General features: G+C 52.8%; 2 protein-coding genes across 4 annotated transcripts; both read left to right on the top strand.

Moving 5' to 3' along the window:
* Window positions 1-266: 266 nt before the first annotated feature.
* On the top strand, window positions 267-16,442 carry LOC127028587 (centrosome-associated protein CEP250-like). Its single transcript, XM_050914311.1, is given in 23 exon segments — window positions 267-365; window positions 1,299-1,355; window positions 2,060-2,142; window positions 3,333-3,498; window positions 4,226-4,332; window positions 5,382-5,609; window positions 5,735-5,879; window positions 6,164-6,310; window positions 6,503-6,733; window positions 8,284-8,477; window positions 8,592-8,719; window positions 8,924-9,093; window positions 9,896-9,971; window positions 9,974-10,026; window positions 10,286-10,360; window positions 10,363-10,428; window positions 10,883-11,014; window positions 12,045-12,454; window positions 12,456-13,227; window positions 13,830-13,985; window positions 14,412-14,519; window positions 14,687-14,737; window positions 16,124-16,442. Coding segments are annotated over 23 exon segments (3,846 nt in total). The 3' UTR covers window positions 16,316-16,442.
* A 762-nt stretch (window positions 16,443-17,204) lies between these two features.
* LOC127028589 (endoplasmic reticulum-Golgi intermediate compartment protein 3-like) lies at window positions 17,205-19,361 on the top strand. Of its 3 annotated transcripts, XM_050914312.1 has the most exons (4): window positions 17,205-17,313; window positions 17,552-17,622; window positions 18,714-18,919; window positions 19,068-19,361. In XM_050914312.1, exons 1-3 carry the CDS (start codon window positions 17,226-17,228, stop codon window positions 18,819-18,821), a joined length of 267 nt encoding a protein of 88 aa, XP_050770269.1. In that variant the 5' UTR covers window positions 17,205-17,225; the 3' UTR covers window positions 18,822-18,919; window positions 19,068-19,361. The 3 variants fall into 3 exon arrangements, 1 of the variants encoding a protein (XP_050770269.1); XR_007768025.1 differs by lacking the exon at window positions 17,552-17,622; XR_007768024.1 differs by lacking the exons at window positions 17,205-17,313; window positions 17,552-17,622 and adding an exon at window positions 17,974-18,081.
* Window positions 19,362-20,396: the final 1,035 nt, after the last annotated feature.

The following is a 20,396-nucleotide window of genomic DNA, read 5'->3' as shown; positions in this document are numbered from 1 at the left end:
CCGGCGCGGCACCGTCAGCGAGGAGCGAGGAGCGAGAAGCGAGGAGCGAGAAGGGAAGCGCTGCCCCGGAGCGGCCCCGAGCGAGCCCGGCTCTCCCGCCCCGCGGCCCGGCTCCCGGTCGCGGCCGGCGGGCAGGGTGAGCCGCTCCGCCCGCCCCGGCAGGCGCCTGAGCGCGGTCCGCCGGGGCAGGCCGCGGAGCAGCCCCGCCGCGGGGCCTGTCAGGCGGCGGAGCCCCGCGGGCGGCGGGCCCGGCTGGAGAGCGGGGCATGGCGGCGCGGAGCCAGGCCTCCCTGCGGCGCCGGCTGCAGAGCTCGCAGGAGGCGCAGCACCGGCAAGCGGTGCTGGTGCGGAAGCTGCAGGCGAAGGTGAGGAGCGGGGGCGCCTGCCCGGGGGGAGCTGCCCGGGGCCGGGCCGCGGTGGCGGGGCCGGGTGCCCGGGCCGCCCGGGCTGCGCTGAGAGGGGACTGGGCGGCGGAGAGCTCGGGGGCGAAGGCGCGGCCCCAACGGGGCCTTCCCCGGCGCTGCCGCGGGCGGGACGGCGCCGAGCCCGGAGCTCGGGGGAGGCCCCGGGGGAGGCCCCGGGAGCCCCCCTCCGCCCGGCCCGGCCCGGCCGGCCCGCCCAGGCGCGCTGGGCGCCTCGCCCTGCCGCTGTCAGCCTCCCGAGCCTCTCGTTCGGTCTTTGCCGCCCTTGACTGAACTTTGCCGCCTGGCTTGCGAACGCCTTGGTTTGGCCGCGTTAGCAGGGGGCTGTCCCAGAGGCAGGAGTCGAGCCGGCGGGGGTGGTTTTGGGCGGCCCCGGGCAGAGGCAGGCAGCTCGGGCCTGGTTGGCCCGGGGCGCAGGAGCGGTGGCAGCGAGGAGGGTGCCAGAGCTGGGCGGAGGGTCGGGGCAGGCCGTGCCCTGCCCGGCCCAGTGCCCGGCGGTGGTCAGGGCGCTGCCGTAAGGTCATCCTGCTTTTCTTGCCCGTGCTGGTCTTTTAGCCCGTTGGAAGTACTGATTTGGGGTCCATGGTGGCCATAGCCCAGGCATGGCTAAGTCTGCCTCATCGTTCTGCTTGCCATCGCTGTCTTAGGATGAGCAGATAGTACTATGTGTGAAAGAAACCCTGTCTCAATTTCTTTAATGTTAGAGAAAGCGAAGCTTCCCTATGTCGTGACGACTTCTTGTTGACTCTGTCGGCAGCACTGTGAAATACACTTCACCGTGCTTGGGCTGTAAAGACTTAGAGGAAAGCTAAGGCAGGAGGAGCCGAGTCTGTTCCAAGCTGCATTCGCTCAGCTTCATTCTCTGTGTCCGTCTAGGTCCTGCAGTACCGGACTTGGTGTCGAGAGTTGGAGCAGCAGCTGGAAGCAGGAGGGGTGAGTGCGCAGGTTGCTAACTAAAGACAGCGTACGTAGCGTTCGTTAACGCAGACAAAAAGCAGCTCCCCACAGCAATGACAGAGGGAAACGAGATTTGGCTGCCTGAGGGTTTAAAGAAGCGCTGTAAGTTTGCCTGTCAGTGTTGTGTCCGGTTGCCATTCCTGGCGCAGCCAGCGGTCCCAGAAATGCCCGTCCAGAAAACCCTATGAAGAAGGATTTTAATGTTGTGAAAGAGTGCTTTATTGCTGGAGTAGCATTTGTAGGTGTCAGGAGAGGGCTCTGCTGCCTGTTACATGCTATGGCTGTCTCCGAAAAAGAATCGGTTGAAACATAGCGTTTTGGAAGGCAAGAATGCTGGCGTTCAACATACGGAGCTGGCTCTGTGCTTTTCTTTCTGCTTTGCGGCTAAAGTAGAGGAAGAAAGGGTAGGAGAGTATTCCCAGGCTTCAAGTCTAAGGGAGCGCTCACGGTCATGAGCTGAGGATAGCTAGCTGTGAGAGTGCAACAGGGGGAGACTGAGGAGAGCTACTCACACTGAGTAACGCCCTTCCCCTCCCTTCCTCTCCGTAGTCACGACAGCGTTATGCCTGGAAGAAGGCACGAGCTCCTGAGATACCAAACAAATGGAGGGGAAAGCGATGGATGCTCACAGGAGTGAAGGGAACACAAGAATTTGACTAAACATTTCCTTTCTTCTTCAGGGATCCCTTCCAGGCAGGCGGGAAGCCACAGAAGACCACAGCCTGAAGAAAGCACTGCTTCAGTTGGAAGAGGAGCAGCAAAGGTAAAAGGAAGAAGTGTTGCCTCATTCTTGGTGTCCTGGATGCTCGTGGAAGTGAGGGCCAACCTGTCAGTGCCACCTAGTCTCCCCAAGGGCAGCAGTTGGGCAAGCTGTTTTGAAAGGAGAAAGGTCCCCAATCCGTTCTGTGGTGCAGTAACAGTGTTGTGTGCTGCACGGCTCTGTTTGGAGCGGGGGGTTGTTCCGGGTGACCTCCAAAGGTCCCTTTCCAGCCTAAATTGTTCTGTGATTCAGGAGGTGAGCTACTCAGCAGAGCCCCGTCTTAGGTTGAGAATCAAGCCCTGACATCCGGCGTTTTCCTCTTTGGTTTTACCTGAAGAGCACGTCCTGTGCTTGTACCAGAGTCTTCCAGCAGAGCACTTAGCACCGCAGGCATCTTCTGCCACGTTTCTTTCTCTGCTTTTCTTTTTTCCTCTGCCCGAGAGATCCATTGTGTGTGGTAAAAGGCACCTGTGTGCTGTGTTACGTATGTTGCAAGCTAAGGCGGGAGAAGCGCAGCTCCTGTTTTGATCCAGCAACTGAGTTTTGTGCTCGTTCACAGGGCAGCGGTTCTTGAAATTTGGTTTGTGCAATGTTTCCTGGGTGGGATATTAGTCTGTGGCCCCAGAGTCATTAGTGCTTTTAGATTCACTTTTGGGTTGAAAGTTTCATATAAAGCTGTTTCCCCTATGTATATGGTGCTGTCTTTGTGGTGTGCAGTTTACTGGATCAACAAGGTGGGGTCTTTGCTACAGGTCTTACACAGTGTATAGGACAAGGAAAGGGAGAGGCTTAACAAGAAGGTGAGGGCAGCGGTGGGTACAGCATTGCAAGGGAAAAGGACATGGCAACTGAGAGAGGAGAGTGGAGGAAGAGAGGTGGTCAGGCCAACGACAGAGAAAGATGATGCATCCAGCGATCAGACAGCGTGAAGGGGAGGCAAGACGTTAACTGTGGGCATCGTCAAAGTTGAAGAGGAAGGGGGCACCGAAATTGTGGACGGGAATGGAAGGCTGAAAGCAGGAGGAAGCAAATGAGTTTGCCATCACAGAGAGATCTTAGTTAATCCTAGAAAGCACTTTACCACCTCTCAGTTTGACAAGAAGGTCGGTGTTGAGGGAGCTGGAAAATCCCGGGGATGCTGCTTGTGGGTAGCAGTTGTTCAGTGACCTCATTGCTGTTTGTCCCTTTCCAAGGTGCGAGAATCTGGCAGAAGTGAACACTCTCCTGCGGGAGCAGCTCGGTAAAGCGAATGAGGTTAATTCAGCCCTCAAAGAAGATGTTGGAAAACTGACGGCAGATTGGATGAGGGCCCGGGAGGAGCTGGAATTGACGGAGAGTGAATGGCGCGGTGAACGTGAGGTAAGGGTAGGCTACGGGAAGGTCAGACGTGATGCCAGAGTGGAATGAGAATGCATTTTATTTCTGGCATAGGGAGCTTGCTGCGTGCAAGTTGTGGCTGTGTTGAGGATGTATTGGTGTTGAGGAGCAGAAGACAGGGGTGTGAGATGGAGGAGTGTCAGCAGACTGTGGTGGGTGCTGGAAGGTGCCCACCTGCTGTGACCATGCCGCTCGGTCTTAAAGGCAAATGCTGGCTGTTGCTGGGCACTGTGGGGCAGTCACACAGGACCGCCCGTCTTCTTCCTCGTTCCTAAATCTCTGTCTCCAGCAGCGGAGACCGGAGGGGGTGTGTGTTTTCAGATTCAGAGCAGCCGACAGAAGAACAGGACAGGCCTCCCTTCCCAATAGCCTGTTGTAAGCAAATCTGACACTGCTCTCGGAGGGGCTCGTTTTTGCCTTCCTCCCCCAAGGCTGTTAGACACCTCTGCAAGGCGAGGTGATGACTCGCGATCAGTTTGCTTTGCTGACAGCCGCTCGTGCAGGAGAAGTGTGGCCGTTCCCTTCCTTGCAGTCAGGTGGCAGGGCTGCTGAGGCTGCTTCTGTGGTGCCTCTTCAGTCCTCGATGCCCCTGTTGGAATTGTTGTGAAAGGAGACCTGGTGATGGTGGTTGTACTCTCTGCTGTCTGAAAGACTTGTAGAGTGACAGCGAAGGCTGAACTGGCATTTCTTTTTGTCTTTGCATGTTTAGCTTTATGACAGCTGCTTAAGGGGTGAACACAGCCGTCTGCTCAGCCTGTGGCGTCAGGTGGTAACCTTCCGCCGTCATTTCCTGGAAATGAAGACCGCCACTGACCGGTGAGTAGAAGTTAAGGCTCGATCTCTGGCAGAAGAAATGTAGCTTCCCTTCACAGCTGCTTTTTGAGCCTTGACGTTACTTCAGTGGCGGCTAAAGACAGCATTCTCCTTTGGTAGTGTGAAGCAATGCCATTCAGCGTGCTCTAGGCTATCTTCAGCATCATTTTGTTTGATGCTGGTTTTCAGATAAAACTGAGGGGCTCGGGCTATAAGCAGTGCAGAGGCCCTGAACAGATGGACTTGACGACGTTGATGTTTGGGCACATTAACACAGACACGGGCACACGTGGACACGTTGGAAGAGACTCGCCAAAGCTACGTGTGCAGCATGTAGACGTTCCCTTTTACAGGGTGATTAAAATCTGCCTTAAATCTCACTGGCTTTCTTTTCCCACTGCTCCTGATGGACAGATCCTTCATGAATATATATTTTTTTTTCCTTCTCATTTCCAGCTTACATTTATTCTGGTCAGTTCGCATCCGCTTATTCCTGTACCAACATTGTTGAGAGAAAGAATAGCTTCTCTGCCCTGTTATTGCATTTATCCAATTTATTTTGCTTAGTTTGATACCTCCTTTTTATGATTGTTTTCTTGTTCTTGGGCTCTCTGCTCTGAGGTTCCTTTCTCACAGTTGCCTTCTACACAAACAAAATCAGTGTAGCCATAATAGTACATTCTTCTGGTGTCAGCATGCAATTTCAAACTCTGGGTTACCGTCAGCCATTGACCTTATTTGATTCTAAGCTTTCCTTAACGTGTAGAGTATGCCTGACCTACTAGTTAGATCTTGTGTTATTTGTGCTTTGTTACAACATTCTAGGCTTATTCTTACACCACCTTCCCGAAATGTTTATTATGTAGATATTGTCATGAGCTTCTTAGAAGTCCAAGTGTTGATAATAACAGGTCAGTTAAGGCGGATCCCCTAGGTGTAAAAGCTGGGGACCTTGGTAAAATTCCTTACATCTATTAATGATAATAGAGTATGTTAATAAGATAGAGCAGGAGCAACAATTAATAAGACTATATTTCTTGATTCTTCTTCAGAGATTTGTCAGAGCTGAAGGCAGAGCAACTGAGGCTTTCTGGATCCATACTTGTAAGCTGCTCCCACCTGAACTCTGGCGTACGGCTCTGGGAGTCCGTCAGTCTGGGTAGACCTGTCCTGAAGGATGAGGCACAGCAGGAAGCGGAAGAGGAAATGAGCCAGAAGACTTGGGAAGCGATGCACTTACAAGTCAAGGGGGACCTGGAGAAGAAGGAGCTTCAGGAGAGGTAAATGTGTTTTAAACTTTGCTGTTGCCAACATTATCTTTTGCGATGAGAAAAAATCTCTTCTCTCTTTTGGAAATGAGAATGTTTTTACATTAAAAACCTGTTGGTCTTTCCCCTTCTCCTAGGCTGAAGGACTTAGCTGCACTTGAAGAAAAACATGCGTTATTACAGAGTGAGTTGGTAGACGCAAGAGAGACACTGGAGGAATCGCACCTTCAGAGGGATCTGCTGAAGCAAGAGAAACATCAGCTTACCATGGCACTGGAAAAGGTATGGTCACCTTATTCCGAGGCAGCACTTGTGGGAGAGGCAGTTGTGATAGCAAGACCAGCACCGATGCTGTCTCTGGCAGTAGAAGACAGGGACAATGTTGTTCTCCTTCTTGGAAAACGGTGATGAGACCACACAGGCTCTTTGGTGTAGTTAGTGCCCGCGTGCTTATTGGGAACACGGAACTGGGAGTGTGTCAGAGACACAAAAGGGGATCTGGAGTGGCTGCTTCAAGTCAGGGATTTTCCTGTCTTTGTTCTCATGTTGTTCTTTTGTCTCTCCAGGCAGAGCAGGCAGTAGCAGAGTTGACAGGGGCTCAGAATAAGCTGAGTGCTGAAGCAGCTGATCTACGTGTTGCAACAGCGAAGATGAGCAGTATGAATGAAGCCCTTGCACTGGATAAAGTGCAACTGAGCAAACTTGTGCTGCAGGTGAGCAGAGCTGCCAAAGATCTTGCCAAGGGTTCGTCTCCAGCTGCTGCTGCTGCTTCTTTTCAGACTCCTTGCCTTCCGACAGTAGGACTGTCTGAATATGGAAATGTTGTTCCTTTTTCTGTCCAAGCCAAACCTCCTACAGAGTCAATCTGACTGTATCTTATTTCCTCTGTGCTTCTGTGAGTGTAGCTGGAGCAAGAGAATGAAGCTCTGTCAGGCAAAGTGGACGAGGTGGAGAGAGCAAAGATCTCTGAGCAGGAGAAGCTGACCTTGTGTGAACGAACAAATGAAGAGCTCAGCGCAGAGAAAGCCCACCTGGAGCAGCTGCTGAAGAAGGCAGAGGAGCACCAGGAGGGGCTGCAGGTAGAGCTGAGGAGACTGGCAGAGGAGAAGGCAGAAACCCAAGAGAAGCTCAGTCAGGTGAGCCCAAAAAGCGGGTGCTTTCTGGGTGGGCTTTGGGCTGCTTGGCTCAGTGAAGCTGTATCTGTTGGCTTCTGCGGGTTTTGTGAAGGAGACGCTTGGTAGTGCTGGAGGTCGGAAGGCTTTGTTTACTTCCTTTTGGAAGCGTGTTGCTGGCTTGCAGAGAAGTTCTGCAGTTCTCGAGTTGTCCTCTGCTTCTACAGGTTACTTTAATCCCCCTGGCTGTGCTGGCCTCTTTTTGGCTTTTGAGAAGCTGCAGGGAGATGATTGTGTCCATGAAGCTGAGTAAGACTACTACTCTCACGTGTGGCAAAAGAAGCAAACGGCATAGCTCTTCACCCTTTTTCTGAGGCAAAAAGCCCCGGGGCTGCCTGTTTCTATTTATGCTTCTTGTTGTGAAGTCTGCAGCTTTCAAAGCTGCATTTGTTCGAGCCTAGAGAGCGGGACAAAGCTGCAAGTCAATGTCTGCTGTCCCGTCCTGCCAAGAATGGGAATGACACCTTGAAATTGTTGAAATTGTATTTTAAGACACACACGCAGCTTTGAATTGCTGGAGCCTCTTTAGGCTTTGAGGAAGAAGATGAGAAATAGGGGATGGCACAGGACTGTTTTCTCTGGACTAACTGATTTCAGGACCCGGGAAAAAGAGCTTGGGAGAATCGTGTCACTGGAGGAGACTAGGGAGTTTGTCATCGTTCAAATGTCAGTTTCATAATGTGCAATCCTGGGTATTAGGGGATAACTTTGAGAGGAGAATTGGTTGTTTCTGATGGTCTGTTCTCTGTTAGACAGTCTTAGTTTTGGAGTCCGTGGTATGTTTGGCAACTACAGAGCAGAGGTGTTAGACTGAAGAAAAAAGCTAAAAAATCAGGGTTCGTCTTCAAGCTTGAATACCAGCGAGGTATATTAGACAACTTCTTTGCGCAAGACGCGTAAACGGTATGGTTGACGTGAACTACTGTACAAACAGAGTCTGCCATCTCTTTGGCCACATCAGCCAGACATTCCGAAATCACTAAATGACACTGCTCGCCCCAGGGGCCGTTGCCCTGCCAAGCATCACCTCATTGCATCCAACTGCTTTACACACTGCAGTAGGTGACGCTTTGATGGGTTGGGGTTTTTTTCCTAGAAGGAGAAACCACGTGTATTTTCACTTTCTTCAGCGAGCAAAGTTGCTTTTGCTCAAACTTTGCTGAAGTTGTCCGTCACTGGCATAGATTCGGATAGAATTGTAGTTTGCAAGGTGGCAGTTCTGGAAGATGCGGTATTTTTGCATGAAAACAGGTAGTGTGGGGTATGTACGTTTGCCCGGAGGGAGCTGCCTGGTCCCAGGCAACCCAGGAGGGCCTTACACATCACTTCCAAGTGAACAGTGCCAGTGCCTTTTGGCAGCCCAGGGTATGAGTGCGGTATACAGCAGATGCTCTTAACCTTGCAGCCCAACGTCCAGGAGCTCTTTCTCCTCCAGCTGATTCAGAAGCGGCACTGGCCGGCTCTGCCCAGGACTCCAGAGAAAGGACTCCAACTGTGTTTTGTCCCGCTTCCAGGTTTACCGCCAGCAAGAGTCGGCTAGCAGTGGTCTGGAGCAGCTGCGCCAGGAGTCCTCTCGCCAAGGGCATGCGCTGGCCAAGGTGTGCAAGGAGAAGGAATTGCTGGTGCACGAGAAGGCTGCCCTAGAGGTGCGACTGGCAGCCGTGGAGCGGGACAGACAAGGCCTTTCAGAGCAGCTGGCAGAGGCCAGGTAAAGGCGGGGAGGAGACCCTAGGCAGGACATTGTTTAGTGTTCTTACTGGAGTAACTCCCTGTGGGTGTCTGGAGCAAGAAACTCCTTTCTCTCCGTATTTGTAACTTGCAGGTCGGCGAAGGAGACCCTGGAATCCAGCCTGTTTGAGGCTCAGCAGCGCTTATCTCAGCTGGAGATCGCCAGGAGTCAGCTTGAAGTCCAACTTCACACCGTCACGCAGGCAAGGAAGGTGATCCAAGGTGAAAGGCTCATTGCTTTGTTTCTGGTGCTCCCCCTGCCTAGGGGAGATGGTATAAAAATAGCTCTCTGTCTGCAGTGCTTCTGAGGAGTGAAGGAGCTGGAGACAGATCCCTCCTACACTGAAATTCAAATGGCTTAAGGTCAGTAAAGTCAGAACCACTGTTTGGGCAGGCACTGAATCTTGCCATTTGTCGTGTTTGCAGGGGAAGTGAAGTGCCTTCAGTGTGAGCTGGAAGCGGAGAGGACTCTGATGAGGCAGGAACGGGAAAACATGGCAGAACGGCTCTTGCAGACAGAACGGCAGTATGACAACACCCTCAGACTCCGGCAAGCTGAGCATGAAGTGGAAATAAACAAGCTCCTGCAAGACCTGGTAGGAAACGATACGCTTTTGAATTCTTTGAGCAAGGTTTGTGGGCTGGCTTGAGAAGAAGAATAGCCTGAGCGTGTGAAATGGCAGCAGTCATCTGTCATAGGCCACACGTTGCTAGGCCAGGCAGCAGAGCCAATGGCTCCTACTTGAAGGCACGTGAACACCCACAGGACTCTGCTGGGACAGTAACTGCAGCCCCAGATTCAGGGTGGGCCTAAGACGAGTTCAGCAGAAGGTTGGGTGGTCCCCACCCAAAGCATGGCAGCAAAGGGGCAGGAGCTTACCGGACTCCTGTCTACCGTGAAGCGGACTCCTGACATTCCTGCCAGCTGCAGGCACGGGAACTTTGTTCCTTTCTGTCTGTCCTTCCGCGGTTGACAGAGGCATTAGCTTTGGGCTAGAAGCGTATGGAACAGGGCCCTTGTCCCTGGTACTTCAGTTCGTGGCCTGTCTTGTGACTAGGGCATCGGGGTACTGGCCTCTTGCTCACCCTGCAGTCCCTCAGCATCTGTTCCTTGATGAGAATGGAGTTGAGCTTTGAAAACAGAGACTCTGAGAACAGAGAGAAATCCCGAGGCGAGAGGTGTTGGGAAACAGGCAGGCATCAGAGAGGGGAAGGTGACGTCTCCTTTTCTTCCACCTGCTGACCCTCCTTTTAAGTTCCTCGATAGGATGTGGTTGATGGAGGGCACAAAGCCACTGTGGTGCGCTGTGCTGGTGAGGGGTTGTGGGAGGGATGAAGCTTCCCCTTTTTTTGAGGAGCTTGGCTGGGACTCTTGAAGTCTTTTCCTCCCCTCATCAGGCAAGCGAGCGGGAAGGGCACCATTCAGAGGTCCAGGAGATGCTGGAGCAATGGGAAAAGGAGAAGGCAGAGACAGAAAGGAGCACGAGAAGAAGCTGTTTGATGTGAAGCAGGAAGTTGCTACCGTGCAGGTAACAGAGTGAAGGGCAGTACCCAGGACATAAAACATAAGTCCTGGGACTGAGGAGGCAAGGACTACTGCAGGCACTGAAAGCACAGAGCCTGGGAAGCTCCAGAGATCCGCAACAGGAAGGCAGGGTTACAGTGGAAGCAGAGCTGGGTAGCAAAGCAGAAAGAAGTGGCTGAATGAATGTGATTTTGAGACAGAAAGAGGAAAAAGCTGGGCCTGATGGCAGGTCCCAGTAGCCTGCTCTCCATTTGTGTTTACAGAACATCACGGCAGAGCTGCAAGCAGAGCTGCAGGAAACTCAGAGCAAGACCGAGGCAGTGGAGAAGAGGCACAAGGAGAAATCCAAACCGTCAAAGAGGAAATGAATATCCTCCTTCAGCAGCGGGATGCTCTACAAAACCAGGTGACTGCAACAGCAATAGCTACTCCAGTCATCAAACAGGCCGTCTCTCCACTTCGTGCCTTTCCGTGGCAGAGCAGCAGGCTGATGGGGTGATCCCTCGGACTGCCACCATACTGTGGTCTCCATCTCAGCTGCTCTGAAGGAGACTTACAGGCCAGCTGAATCTCAGCTGCCGCCCTGGACAGATGGCCTAGTGCTTTTGCCTGTTTGCCAGCAATCATCAGCATGGATTTCTGCTGGTCTTGTTACTGCTAGCCTTGGTTTTTAAGGTGGTTTTTCAGATGACCATGGTGACCCACTGAGATTTTTAAACAAGTCGGCTGATCCATGTGAATCTGGTACTCTCGTGCTAGGGTGGAATTTCAACAACTTCTTTCCCTTTCCTCACAGTATACACTATGGCTGACAGTGACAAGCTGTAGTCTTTGACTGCTTTGTTTATGTTTTACTTGAGGTGGAAGAGTTGACATCTCAGCTAGCAGCCTCTGAAGAGCCTCTAAAGAAGGAGGCTGTGACTCTACATCAAGAGGTGGCGTCTTTGGAAAGGAAACTCGAGAGCACTGAGAAGCAAAGAAAGGATGTCCTGGTGAGGCTGGCAGATGCCGTGAAGGGCCATTTCTTACATGTTTTTTGGCCTTCTGCTAATAATTCTAAGGAGCAACTTCTTCCAGTGGAGAGCTGATTTTGGGTGGTCTCGTATTCAGTCCAAATCTGAGAAGATACAGAGTGGTTGTTTTTTGGTTTAACCTTTCCAATTGCATTGTTCTGAATAAGTAAGGGAAGATGCCGTAGTCATAGAAAACTCCGTGATGATTCAGGGTGTTTATTTTCCTCACTTCTGAAGATTTCTGCCCTTGAAGCTTTAGTCAAAGTAATTTTCAAACTTGTCTCTATTTACATTGCATAGCTTGGGCAATTATTTGTGTCCAAATCCATATTTAGATTTCTAAATATCTGGATCTGGAAAAAGGGGTGAGAAGACAAAGTTTGCTAATAATGGAGAGCTGTTCAACGTTGCCCATCTGAGAGCAGACAGCGGGGAATAAATACAGACATTTGAGAAACCAAAGTGCTGATTCGGCTAAATATGTGTGCCAGCAAGGGGAAAACTAGTCCTGATTTCAAACACTGAATGAGAGACTGTGATCTGACCATTACTCCTTCCAGAGGGCACAGTGGGGTTCTAGAGGATGGTACCCTGAAAACTCTAGACAGGAGAGGTCCAGAAAAACCCCAGCACCCCCAAAAAAGGGAAATCAAATGTTGGGGTGGTTCTCTCTTCCCTTCCTCCCTAGCAGAGAGAACAGCATCATGCCACTGCCTAAATCATGCTTAGTCTGGGCTTTAAATCTTGGCTGCAGTTCTGGGAGCTCCTCCCCAAAAGAACACACTAGAGCTAGAAGAGGTTCAGAGAAGGGCAGAAAGGAAGGTGGGACTGGCTGAGTAGCTGGGAAAGACGCAGCCTAAAGGGTGGCGCGGGAAAGGTCTGCAACATCCCGAGAGGCAGGGAGAGGGGGGGCAGCACTTGGCTGCCACTGGAGCAGGAGTTCCAATCGAGTACGAAAAGCAAACATACACAGACGGCATTACTGAATCTTTTCCTCCCTGTTTTGCAGCAGGAACGGGACAGACTGCAAGCACTTAAAGAAGAACTGGTATGGGAGATAAAACTTCTTCAGGAGTCGGTCACAGCCTCTGAGACCCGAGCGACTACAGCAACAGATAGGCATCACTCCCTTGAACAAGAACTCCACACCACAGTGTCTCTCCTAAAAATTAAAAATGAGGAACTGGAAATGCAGCGGGAGAAAATCCAGGTGCTCCAGAAAGAGGCAGCACAGGGAAAAGCTTTGCAGGAGAATCTCACTCATGTGACTGCCATCCTGTCAGAGAGGGAGGGAGAAATGAAGGTGTACCAGGAACAGATGAGACTGCTGGAAGAGCAGAAAGAAATGCACAAAACTGCTCTGGATCAGGTTATTAAGGACGTAAGAGAGAAAAACCAGAAGATTGAATCCCAGCAAGAAGATACAGGAGCTGGAGAAGCAGCAAGAAGAACAAAGGATTGCTGTCAGCAAAATGAGCAAAGACCTGGAAGAGAGAGACCAGGAGATCAGATCCCTGAAGACCTTGCAGAATCTCCAGCTCAGGCTAACCAAGAAGAATGAAGAGGTTAGACATCACAGAGAGCAAGAGAAGCTCCTAGAAGCAGCCTTGCACGAGAGGGAACAAGAGACCAAGGCTCAAGGTGAGCAAGAAGAGTTAGACGAGGAAAGAAGAGCTCTTCGGGAAGATCTCCGGCACGTTCAGCAGACGCTGACAAAGAAGGATGAAGAGATCAAGTACCAGAGAGACAGAGTCGGGTATTTAGAGAAGACTCTGGCAGGGAGAGAACAAGAGCTTAGGAGGCAGAGTGAACTCCTGAAACAAATAACGTCAGCTTTGCGATGGAAGGATGGAGGGGAGACCCTACAGAAACAAATCCAGAAACTCCGAAAATGGGAGGAAGAGGAAGCAGAGAAGAGGAGAGTTCTCCAGGAGAGAGACCGTCTCTTGCAAAGGCAGAAGGAGCTAACCCAACAACTGGAAGATGAGCGGAAGGCAAAGGGGGAAGAATTGGAGCGTGCGATTGCTATTTTGAAGCAGACTGAAAGCGGGGAAATGGAATGGAAAGAGAAGGCACAAGCACTGACTCTCGCCCTTACCAAGAGTGAAATGGCCAATGGCACGTTGAGGGAAGAAGTAGCCGTCCTGCAGAGTATGGTTTCAGAGAGGGACACGGACCGGTTTCATCATCAGGTAGGCACTGTGACTGATCATCAGTCAACCAAATGTCTATAAAGGGTTCTAAAGCTGTTTCCCATAAAGATATGGGAATATATTCCCATAATCCATGACCTGCTTGGCCATGGAAGAAACCATGATTGCAGCCAGCAGGCTTGCCTGTCTGTAGAGCTCTGGCCAGAGGCCATTCACCTGCTAGAACGTTTTCTGTCAAGCCCAGAACCACTGAAAGTACTACAGCGCTTGCTGTTAAAATTCACTCCGGTCCAAAAGCTGGGGACGGGTAATTGGTTCTCTCCTGTCTAGGCAAGCTTAGCCAACGTGTCGTGGTTAGGATTTGGCATGGAAAGGACAGGGCACAGTTGACCAAACTAAGTACAATTTTGTAGCGATGGCTGAAGAGCAGCCCTGATGGTGCTTAGAGGATGCTTTCAGAGATTTAGATTTCTGAGGTACAGCTTTTCCGGTGTATTAAAACTAACGGAGTTCGTACTGCTGCCTGATCAGGTTAAAGGCTTCATTGCGCATTCAGGATGTACTCTCCCTGACTTGTTGATTGTGGCCCTTCTAACCTTTCTGGGGCACCAGCTCACACAATCTCCTCTCTGTATGCCCAGCAGGCTACTGCAGAAGGGGAGCAGCTCTCGTGGCTCTCGGAGAAGAGACTCCTGTCGCAGCGGCTGGAACATCTGCAGCGAGCAGTTGCAAGGCTGGAAGTTGAGAAGACTGAGCTGAAGCAACTCAATGCTGAGCTCAGGAGGACTCTTGAGCAGGTAAACCAGGCTTTCACTGCCTCTGCAAAGCCTCACGGTCCTCTGGAACACAACCCCTTTCCACAGACAGCGCTCTGGAGTCCTCTGCTTGTTTCCTTCCCTCTCCCACCTCCCCCTGTGGACACACACGTCCGTATTTTCTCTCTCTCCTGGCACCCCACTGCCTTCACAAATGCACATTCACTCCGGTACCACCCTTCTTGCCCCAGTGGCCCCATACGCACACATCGGACACTCTTGTGTCAGGATCTGCTTCCTCTCGCTCTTTCTCTTCCGTAGTCTACTTGGAGTGCTTTTGGCCCCCAGCGTTCTCTGGTGCACTTAACGGTCTCTGAGCAGACACCTCCTTGCCGTGATGTCCAGAGGTCCTTTTGCTCCTTGTTTGGTGGCAGGTTTCTGTGACCCTTTCTCCTATCCAACGTGCAGGTGGAACGTGAACGGAGGAGACTGAAGAGATACTGTAGTGGTCGGTCGCTGCCAGATGCGTGCGGATTTTCTCTCTCCGACCAGCACAAGGTGCCTGCTTCTCGACAGGTGAGAACAGACTCTTACTTGGTGGGAGGAGGCTCTGGCCATACAGAGGAACAACGGCAAATCCCGGTGGCAGCAGCCCCCCGGTATAGACCTAACGGCAGTCGAATATAGACCATGGCCCTGGCCAGACTGGAGGCCAAAACCAAATCCTTGCGTTTTCTTCACAGGAGGAGTCTCACACGCGCTGCAGTCGTCGATTAGCTGAGTTGCAGAACCAGGTGAGGAGGAGGAAAGCTCTCATCACAAGCTGCTGGGGCTGTACTCATGGGCACAACTCTGCACGCTGCTACAGCCCGAGGCTTGTTTGGCTGTCAGGGAGCGAGTACACCAGGCGGTGGAAATACCCAGTCAGACCCATCTGTTGGCCGTGGCCAAACACCATCATTCACCTAGGTCTAGTCTCTGGCTTGCCTAAAGGTGGGAGAGGGATTGGAGGAAATGCAGAAAACTGGAACTCGCCGGAAAAGAGGGAGTATTCTAAGGCTGTCAACTCACCTGGTTGACTCCTCCTGTTTTCCCTTGGCTCAATTACCAGTGGAGCTTGCATCATATCACTGCGCATTCCCCTGCCGGGGCTGGCTGCCTGAGTTTCAACATCTAGTCTGCTCTGGCAGATCAGGGTCGCCCTTTTTATCTGGTTTGGCTTTATGTTGACAGACCTTGGTGGTGTAATTCCAAGGCAGCAGGTTCCATAAGCCATAAAACTCCTTTAGGAACTGCTTCTGTTATTTGAGTTCGCTTGCCAAGAAAGAGTATTTTCATGTTCCTAGCCTGAGGTTGGGGATGGCATTCCCGTGGGAGCACAGCCCTCGGCGAAGCACACGTCACTTGGAAAAGAGAGGAAACCTCTGACCTGAGCTGTGCTCCCCAAAACAGCAAAGCCCTGAGCGCTGCTCCCAGTGCTGGCATCTCCTCCACCCCAAAGCAGGCAGAGGGCAACATGCCAGAGCTGCTGTGGCCGCACTGCACTGCAAACCTGGGAGGAGGTGAGAGCAGCTGGGTCTCTGCCCCCAAAAAGCCCAGCAGGCACAACCCCGTGTTGCCAGGAAAGAAGAGAGTTGGAGGAGTTTCAAGGCCTCCGCAGTCCTTTAAGGCTCGTTTCCCCCTGGGCTTGGTTCATCCAATTCTGCTCTGCTCATTTGTGAAATGCTCTGAAGGGAGGAAGAATGAGGCCCTTTTCGTGTGCTAGCTGTCAAGTTTTGCAACTAGATCATAACAGAACAGCTCTTCAGTACCTTGTGTAACCAGTGGTGCTCCTGCCGAGGACAAAGCGTGTGGAACCGAGGCGGCAGTAGCCCAGATCTCTCCTTTGAAAAAACGAGCTGGGTTACTAAATCCTGTAGGAACCTCTGTCTTTCATATACATGGAATGTCTCGGTGGTGTACGTGTGAATGGTATGCCGGAAAGAGACTCGAATTGTTGATAGTCTCAGGTCAGTTCAGGGTGACTCTGGGAACCTGTTAGTGCCCATTCCCCAAGTGGGACAAAGCGTTTGTCAGGGCTGGAGTTAGAGGGTGCGTCTTCCCTGACAGCCGGAACCGTGGAGCTGCGGATGGTCCTAACAGCGTGGGCTTGTCTGAGCTCGGCCTTTCGCCTCTTTCAGGTGTCCCTTCTGCAGACGCAGCTGGCGCAAGAACGCAAATGCAAGCAGGACTACATTGAGTGCTGTGCAAAGACCAGCCAGGAGCTGTCAGACCTTCACCGAGAGCTGTCTTGCTCCTTAGCAGCTGTGGTCAGGGAGCCCGAAGCTGCTGTTCTGGAGGCAGAGACTCGGAAGCTGGCTCAGCCTCTCTGAGCCTTCTTTTCCTGTAGAGGAGCAGCTGCAGCATCACGGGGTTCCTGTCTCGTGCCCTTCCCAGGAATGCATTACGTTTTGCTGTGGGAAACGGGCTGCGTTTGTTCTCTTTGCCTTTGCAAGCATCTCCTAGGACGGTGGTTTTTAAAGTTTTTTTGAATAAAAGGAATTGTGCAGGACCGCACTTTTTCAGTAGGAAAAAGCAAGGGGTGGGTAAATAGGTGGCTTAGGAAAAGAGGATGCTGTTCTTTTACTTGCGCAAGTCAGCTATTGGGAGGTGTCGTAGGATTGAAGCTCTGAGTTCATGGCCGTTCCCTGTGAGGAGAGGGGGAAATGGAGGTGTTCTCAAAGCGAAGGGGGAAGAGTACACGCCAGGGATCGAAGGTGGGGCACGAGAGTGGGATTTTTCCTTCCCTCATCCCCTCCTTCCCTCCCTCCCTCCTTCCCTCAGCACAAAAAGCGGCGGTACTCTGCCGAGCCGCTTTGCTCTCAGCTCTGTCGCCGCGACAGCCAGCCTGAGGGGCAGCCCGGCTGTTCTCCGAAGGGCGTTAGTAACCAACTGCAGGCCTGTCAAAGAGGGAGGCAGCGGATGGGCTGGGGAGGGCGCGAAAGCCAGTGAAAGCCGCTCCCTGCCAGCAGCTTGGCCTCGGGGTCGAGCCCTCTCCAGCTAACCGATCTCGGCCCAGTCCGCGTCTCTCGGGCGTCCTTCCGAGGCCCGGGGGCCGTTGGCAGGGCGGGCCAGAGGAGGGCGAGGCGGCAGCGAGGAGCTTCCCGGCCCGGAGGCGACCGGGAGCGCCAGCCCCTCCCCGCCAGCCCCCTCGGCCGGCTTCGGGCCGCGCTGCCGGGCGGGCCCGGGGGCGGTGCCGGCCCGGCCCCGGCAGGCGGGTTTGGTTCCGGGCCGCGCGGCGCCATGGCCTCGCTGTGGCGGCTGAAGCGGTTCGATGCCTTCCCCAAGCCCCTGGAAGACTTTCGGGTCAAGACGTGCGGGGGCGCGCTGGGTGAGCGGGCGGGTGAGGGCGGCCGGGGGCCGGCGGGCGGGCCCGGGCCTCGCCGTGGGGCGGCGGCCGGCCGGGGGGGCCTTGCGGGCCGGCGCTGGGCGGCGGGAGGCGGCGGCGTGCGGGCTGAGGGGAGGCGGAGGCTGAGGCGCGGAGGAGGCTGAGGGGAGGCGGCGGCGCGGCGAGGCGGGCGTGCGGCCGCGATCGGCGGGGCTGAGGGCGGCTCTCGTCTCCCCGGCAGTGACGGCTGTCAGCGGGCTCATCGTGGTGCTGCTTTTCTTCTCGGAGCTGCAGTACTACCTCCCCAAGGAGGTGAGGAGCGGCGGCGGGGGGGCGCGGCCGCGCCGTGCTGCCTCCTGCCCGCCGTGCCCCGGCGGAGAGGCGGCCCTGCGGGCCGGGGCGGCCTGCCGTGGCTGCGCACCCCCGCCGAGCCGCCGCCTCCTCCGCCGCCCCTCCGGGCTGCCCCCGCAGCAGCTTCACCCGCCGCAGATGGGTTTGGGGTTTTTTCTTTCCCCAGCCGGTGGCCTTGACGACGGGAGCGGGCTGCCCTCCCCGAGAGCCGCCCTGCGCCGAGGTGCTTCGATAGCAGGCCGAGACCACAGACCTTGGCAGTCTCCTTTGTGAAGAGGGATCGCAAGGAACTGTGCTGATGCTGCAGGGGAAGTGGATTACATTTCAGCGTAACAGCTTCTGTGGCAGCTGGAAACAGTCCTCCTTGTACACCGAACCAAACCCCGCATTTAGGGTGCTGCAGTGTGCATCTTGTTCCCTGTACGTCACTTGGCCCCAGCCATACGCTCTTCCAGTCTGGCACGTTCTTATCCCCCTGGCTGAAAGAGTCTGTATTTTCCCTGGCTGACTGGTGACTCGACCCTTAAGCCTAAACTTGCACCTTACTAATTTACTTTGTGTGTGTGCATACCTGATAAACATATTTTAGTTGATGTATCAGTTAGAAGTTGTAGTAAGCGGTCCTTGGCTCCATAAACATCTCCTCTACAGTATTTGCATGTTATGACTCATCCTTGTACTTCAATACAAACCAGAAACGATTCTGGCAAAGTGCTGCAGTCTAACAGTAATACTGTCCTGACTTTTCCAAAACATGAGCTCCTTATTACCTTTACTGGGAGACAGTGTAGTTCTGTGGATCAGCATAAACGAAATTTGTTGAGTTGTCATCACTCGGATTTAACTTTTCTGTTGTTGAAGTTGAAAGGCTAAACTAAGCCAAGAGCTGAACAATCAGTAGGTTTCTCCTGTGAGGGTTTCTCCAGTTGTCATGGGAATGTGGTGATAGCGTTCTTACTGCTGTGTCACTGAGCAGCCTTTCTGTATTCGCAGGTTGTGACATTACAAATTTAGTGTCTGGGGACACAACTATTTACCATTTTGTGTAACAGGTCCAGTATCCGTCACAGTGTACTGACTGGGTCTGCTTCAGACAACATTCTAACAAAGCCTTTATGCAAGTAACGTCTGATGGACGCTCCAGGAAGGCTTACAGATAGCCGGTTCTTTCTCTGGAGGCTGTTCTTGAGATGACGAATGCTACTCTGTTAATTGGTGTTATTTCACACCTCAGCAGGCTCTATGCATACCATTTCAGGTGGGCTTTGGGTGCAGGATGCACAAGTTCCAACACAAAATCGTTGCATTCGTGTGTAGAACACATTGTGCATTGTGTGTAGAGCAAAACGCGTACAAGATAGCGTTTCTAGACATGTCTCATCACTTTGAATCCTCTTTTCTCTTAGAGCTGGGGAAAGAAGAAGTGTTTGATCCAAACTCTTTGGATGCTGATGGCTGCGAGAGCTGTTGTGGGGCGGAGTCAGAGGACGTTCGGTAACCTTTACACCTTTTTGTATCTTCTTAGCACTTGAATTCATACTGTTCTGTTGCATGCACTTTTTTTTTCCAAATGTCTGTGAAGGTCTGTGCAATGAAATGCTGGGCACGTGTTCAGAGAATGATGAGAACTGTTGTGGGTTTGGTATGCCTTTGGAAGCTGCAGAAAACAGAAACCTGTTTTTTGTGGTGACCAAGGTGTTATCCAGAGGTAGAAGAGTAATGAAGAAAGTTTGCCATTAACCGTCCCTCCCGTTTTGACAGTCTTGGCCTAAAAACAGAGGAGAGGAGGAATAGAAACAGGCAGATGCTTTGTTCACACGGGGAAGTTCCAAACTGCTCAGAGCTGGGACAATGATGTGGTTTTTGTAGCAAATTTCTTTGCCCAGGAGTGATCTGACTGTCTAAATGGACGGGCAGAGCCCTCTTCAGACTCAGGAACTGCATGCAAACAGCTTGCATCCTCATGCCAAAATCTCAAAAAGCACCTCAAGAAGCTCGAGCTCCTTCAGGAGCATTAGGCCACCTTTCAAGGTCCAGTCCCTGATGTTTGCTTTGTTGCTTTGTTGAAGAAGCAAAGAATCCCAAGGATTCAAGTCCTGAGCTGGAGCCTCTCTTTCTAGCGATAGAGATGGTAAGATGGTGCTCGTGCTTTTGCAGGTGTTGTAATAGTTGTGGCGATGCCAGAGAAGCATACAGGCGGCGAGGCTGGGCCTTCAAGAACCCGGATAGCATAGAGCAGCGCAAGAGGGAAGGGTTTAGCCAGAAAATGCAAGAGCAGAAGAAGGAGGGCTGCCAAGTGTATGGTTTCCTGGAGGTCAGCAAGGTGAGAGACGGGTTTTGCTGTGAACCTGCTGCGTGATGGTGGTGCCTGTGAAAAGGCAGAGTCGGGGCGTTCCTCTCCTTTGCCAGCTGTAGGTGTTCCCAGGAGCGTAATATAATAATAACCCCGGGGCCAGCAAGGTGCTTGTGCCCGTAAAGGGGTTCAGTAGGAGAGTCAGGAAGAGCGGTGGGAAGGGGCTAATTCTCCGTTTCGTTGTGTGGGCTGGTCGGAAGCATGCCGGCTGGAGAAGCTTAGCTTTTCGTACCGTCTAGCTGGCGAGTCTTCTTGCCGAGGTTTCTGGAGGAGGAGAGGCAGCTTCTTTGAGGGGAGGTTGTCCCGCCTGGCCTTCTAGTCTTAAAACAGAGAGCACCAGCGGATGCTGGAGATAAGAGCAACCACCAACTTGCCAGCAGAG

Source organism: Gymnogyps californianus, unplaced genomic scaffold, assembly GCF_018139145.2.
Source record: "Gymnogyps californianus isolate 813 unplaced genomic scaffold, ASM1813914v2 HiC_scaffold_347, whole genome shotgun sequence".
In the NCBI taxonomy this organism is placed as follows: Eukaryota; Metazoa; Chordata; class Aves; order Accipitriformes; family Cathartidae; genus Gymnogyps; species Gymnogyps californianus.
The sequence above is the reverse complement of the archived record's forward strand: the minus strand, read 5'-3'. Positions and strand labels throughout refer to the sequence as shown.

Excerpts from the sequence above, each read along its gene's own strand:
- LOC127028589 (XM_050914312.1), top strand. The coding sequence starts at position 17,226 with ATGGCCTCGCTGTGGCGGCTGAAGCGGTTCGATGCCTTCCCCAAGCCC. Across the intron at positions 17,314-17,551 it reads GACGTGCGGGGGCGCGCTGG|TGACGGCTGTCAGCGGGCTC; the intron begins GTGAGCGGGCGG and ends TCTCCCCGGCAG. Across the intron at positions 17,623-18,713 it reads AGTACTACCTCCCCAAGGAG|GTCCAGTATCCGTCACAGTG; the intron begins GTGAGGAGCGGC and ends TTTGTGTAACAG.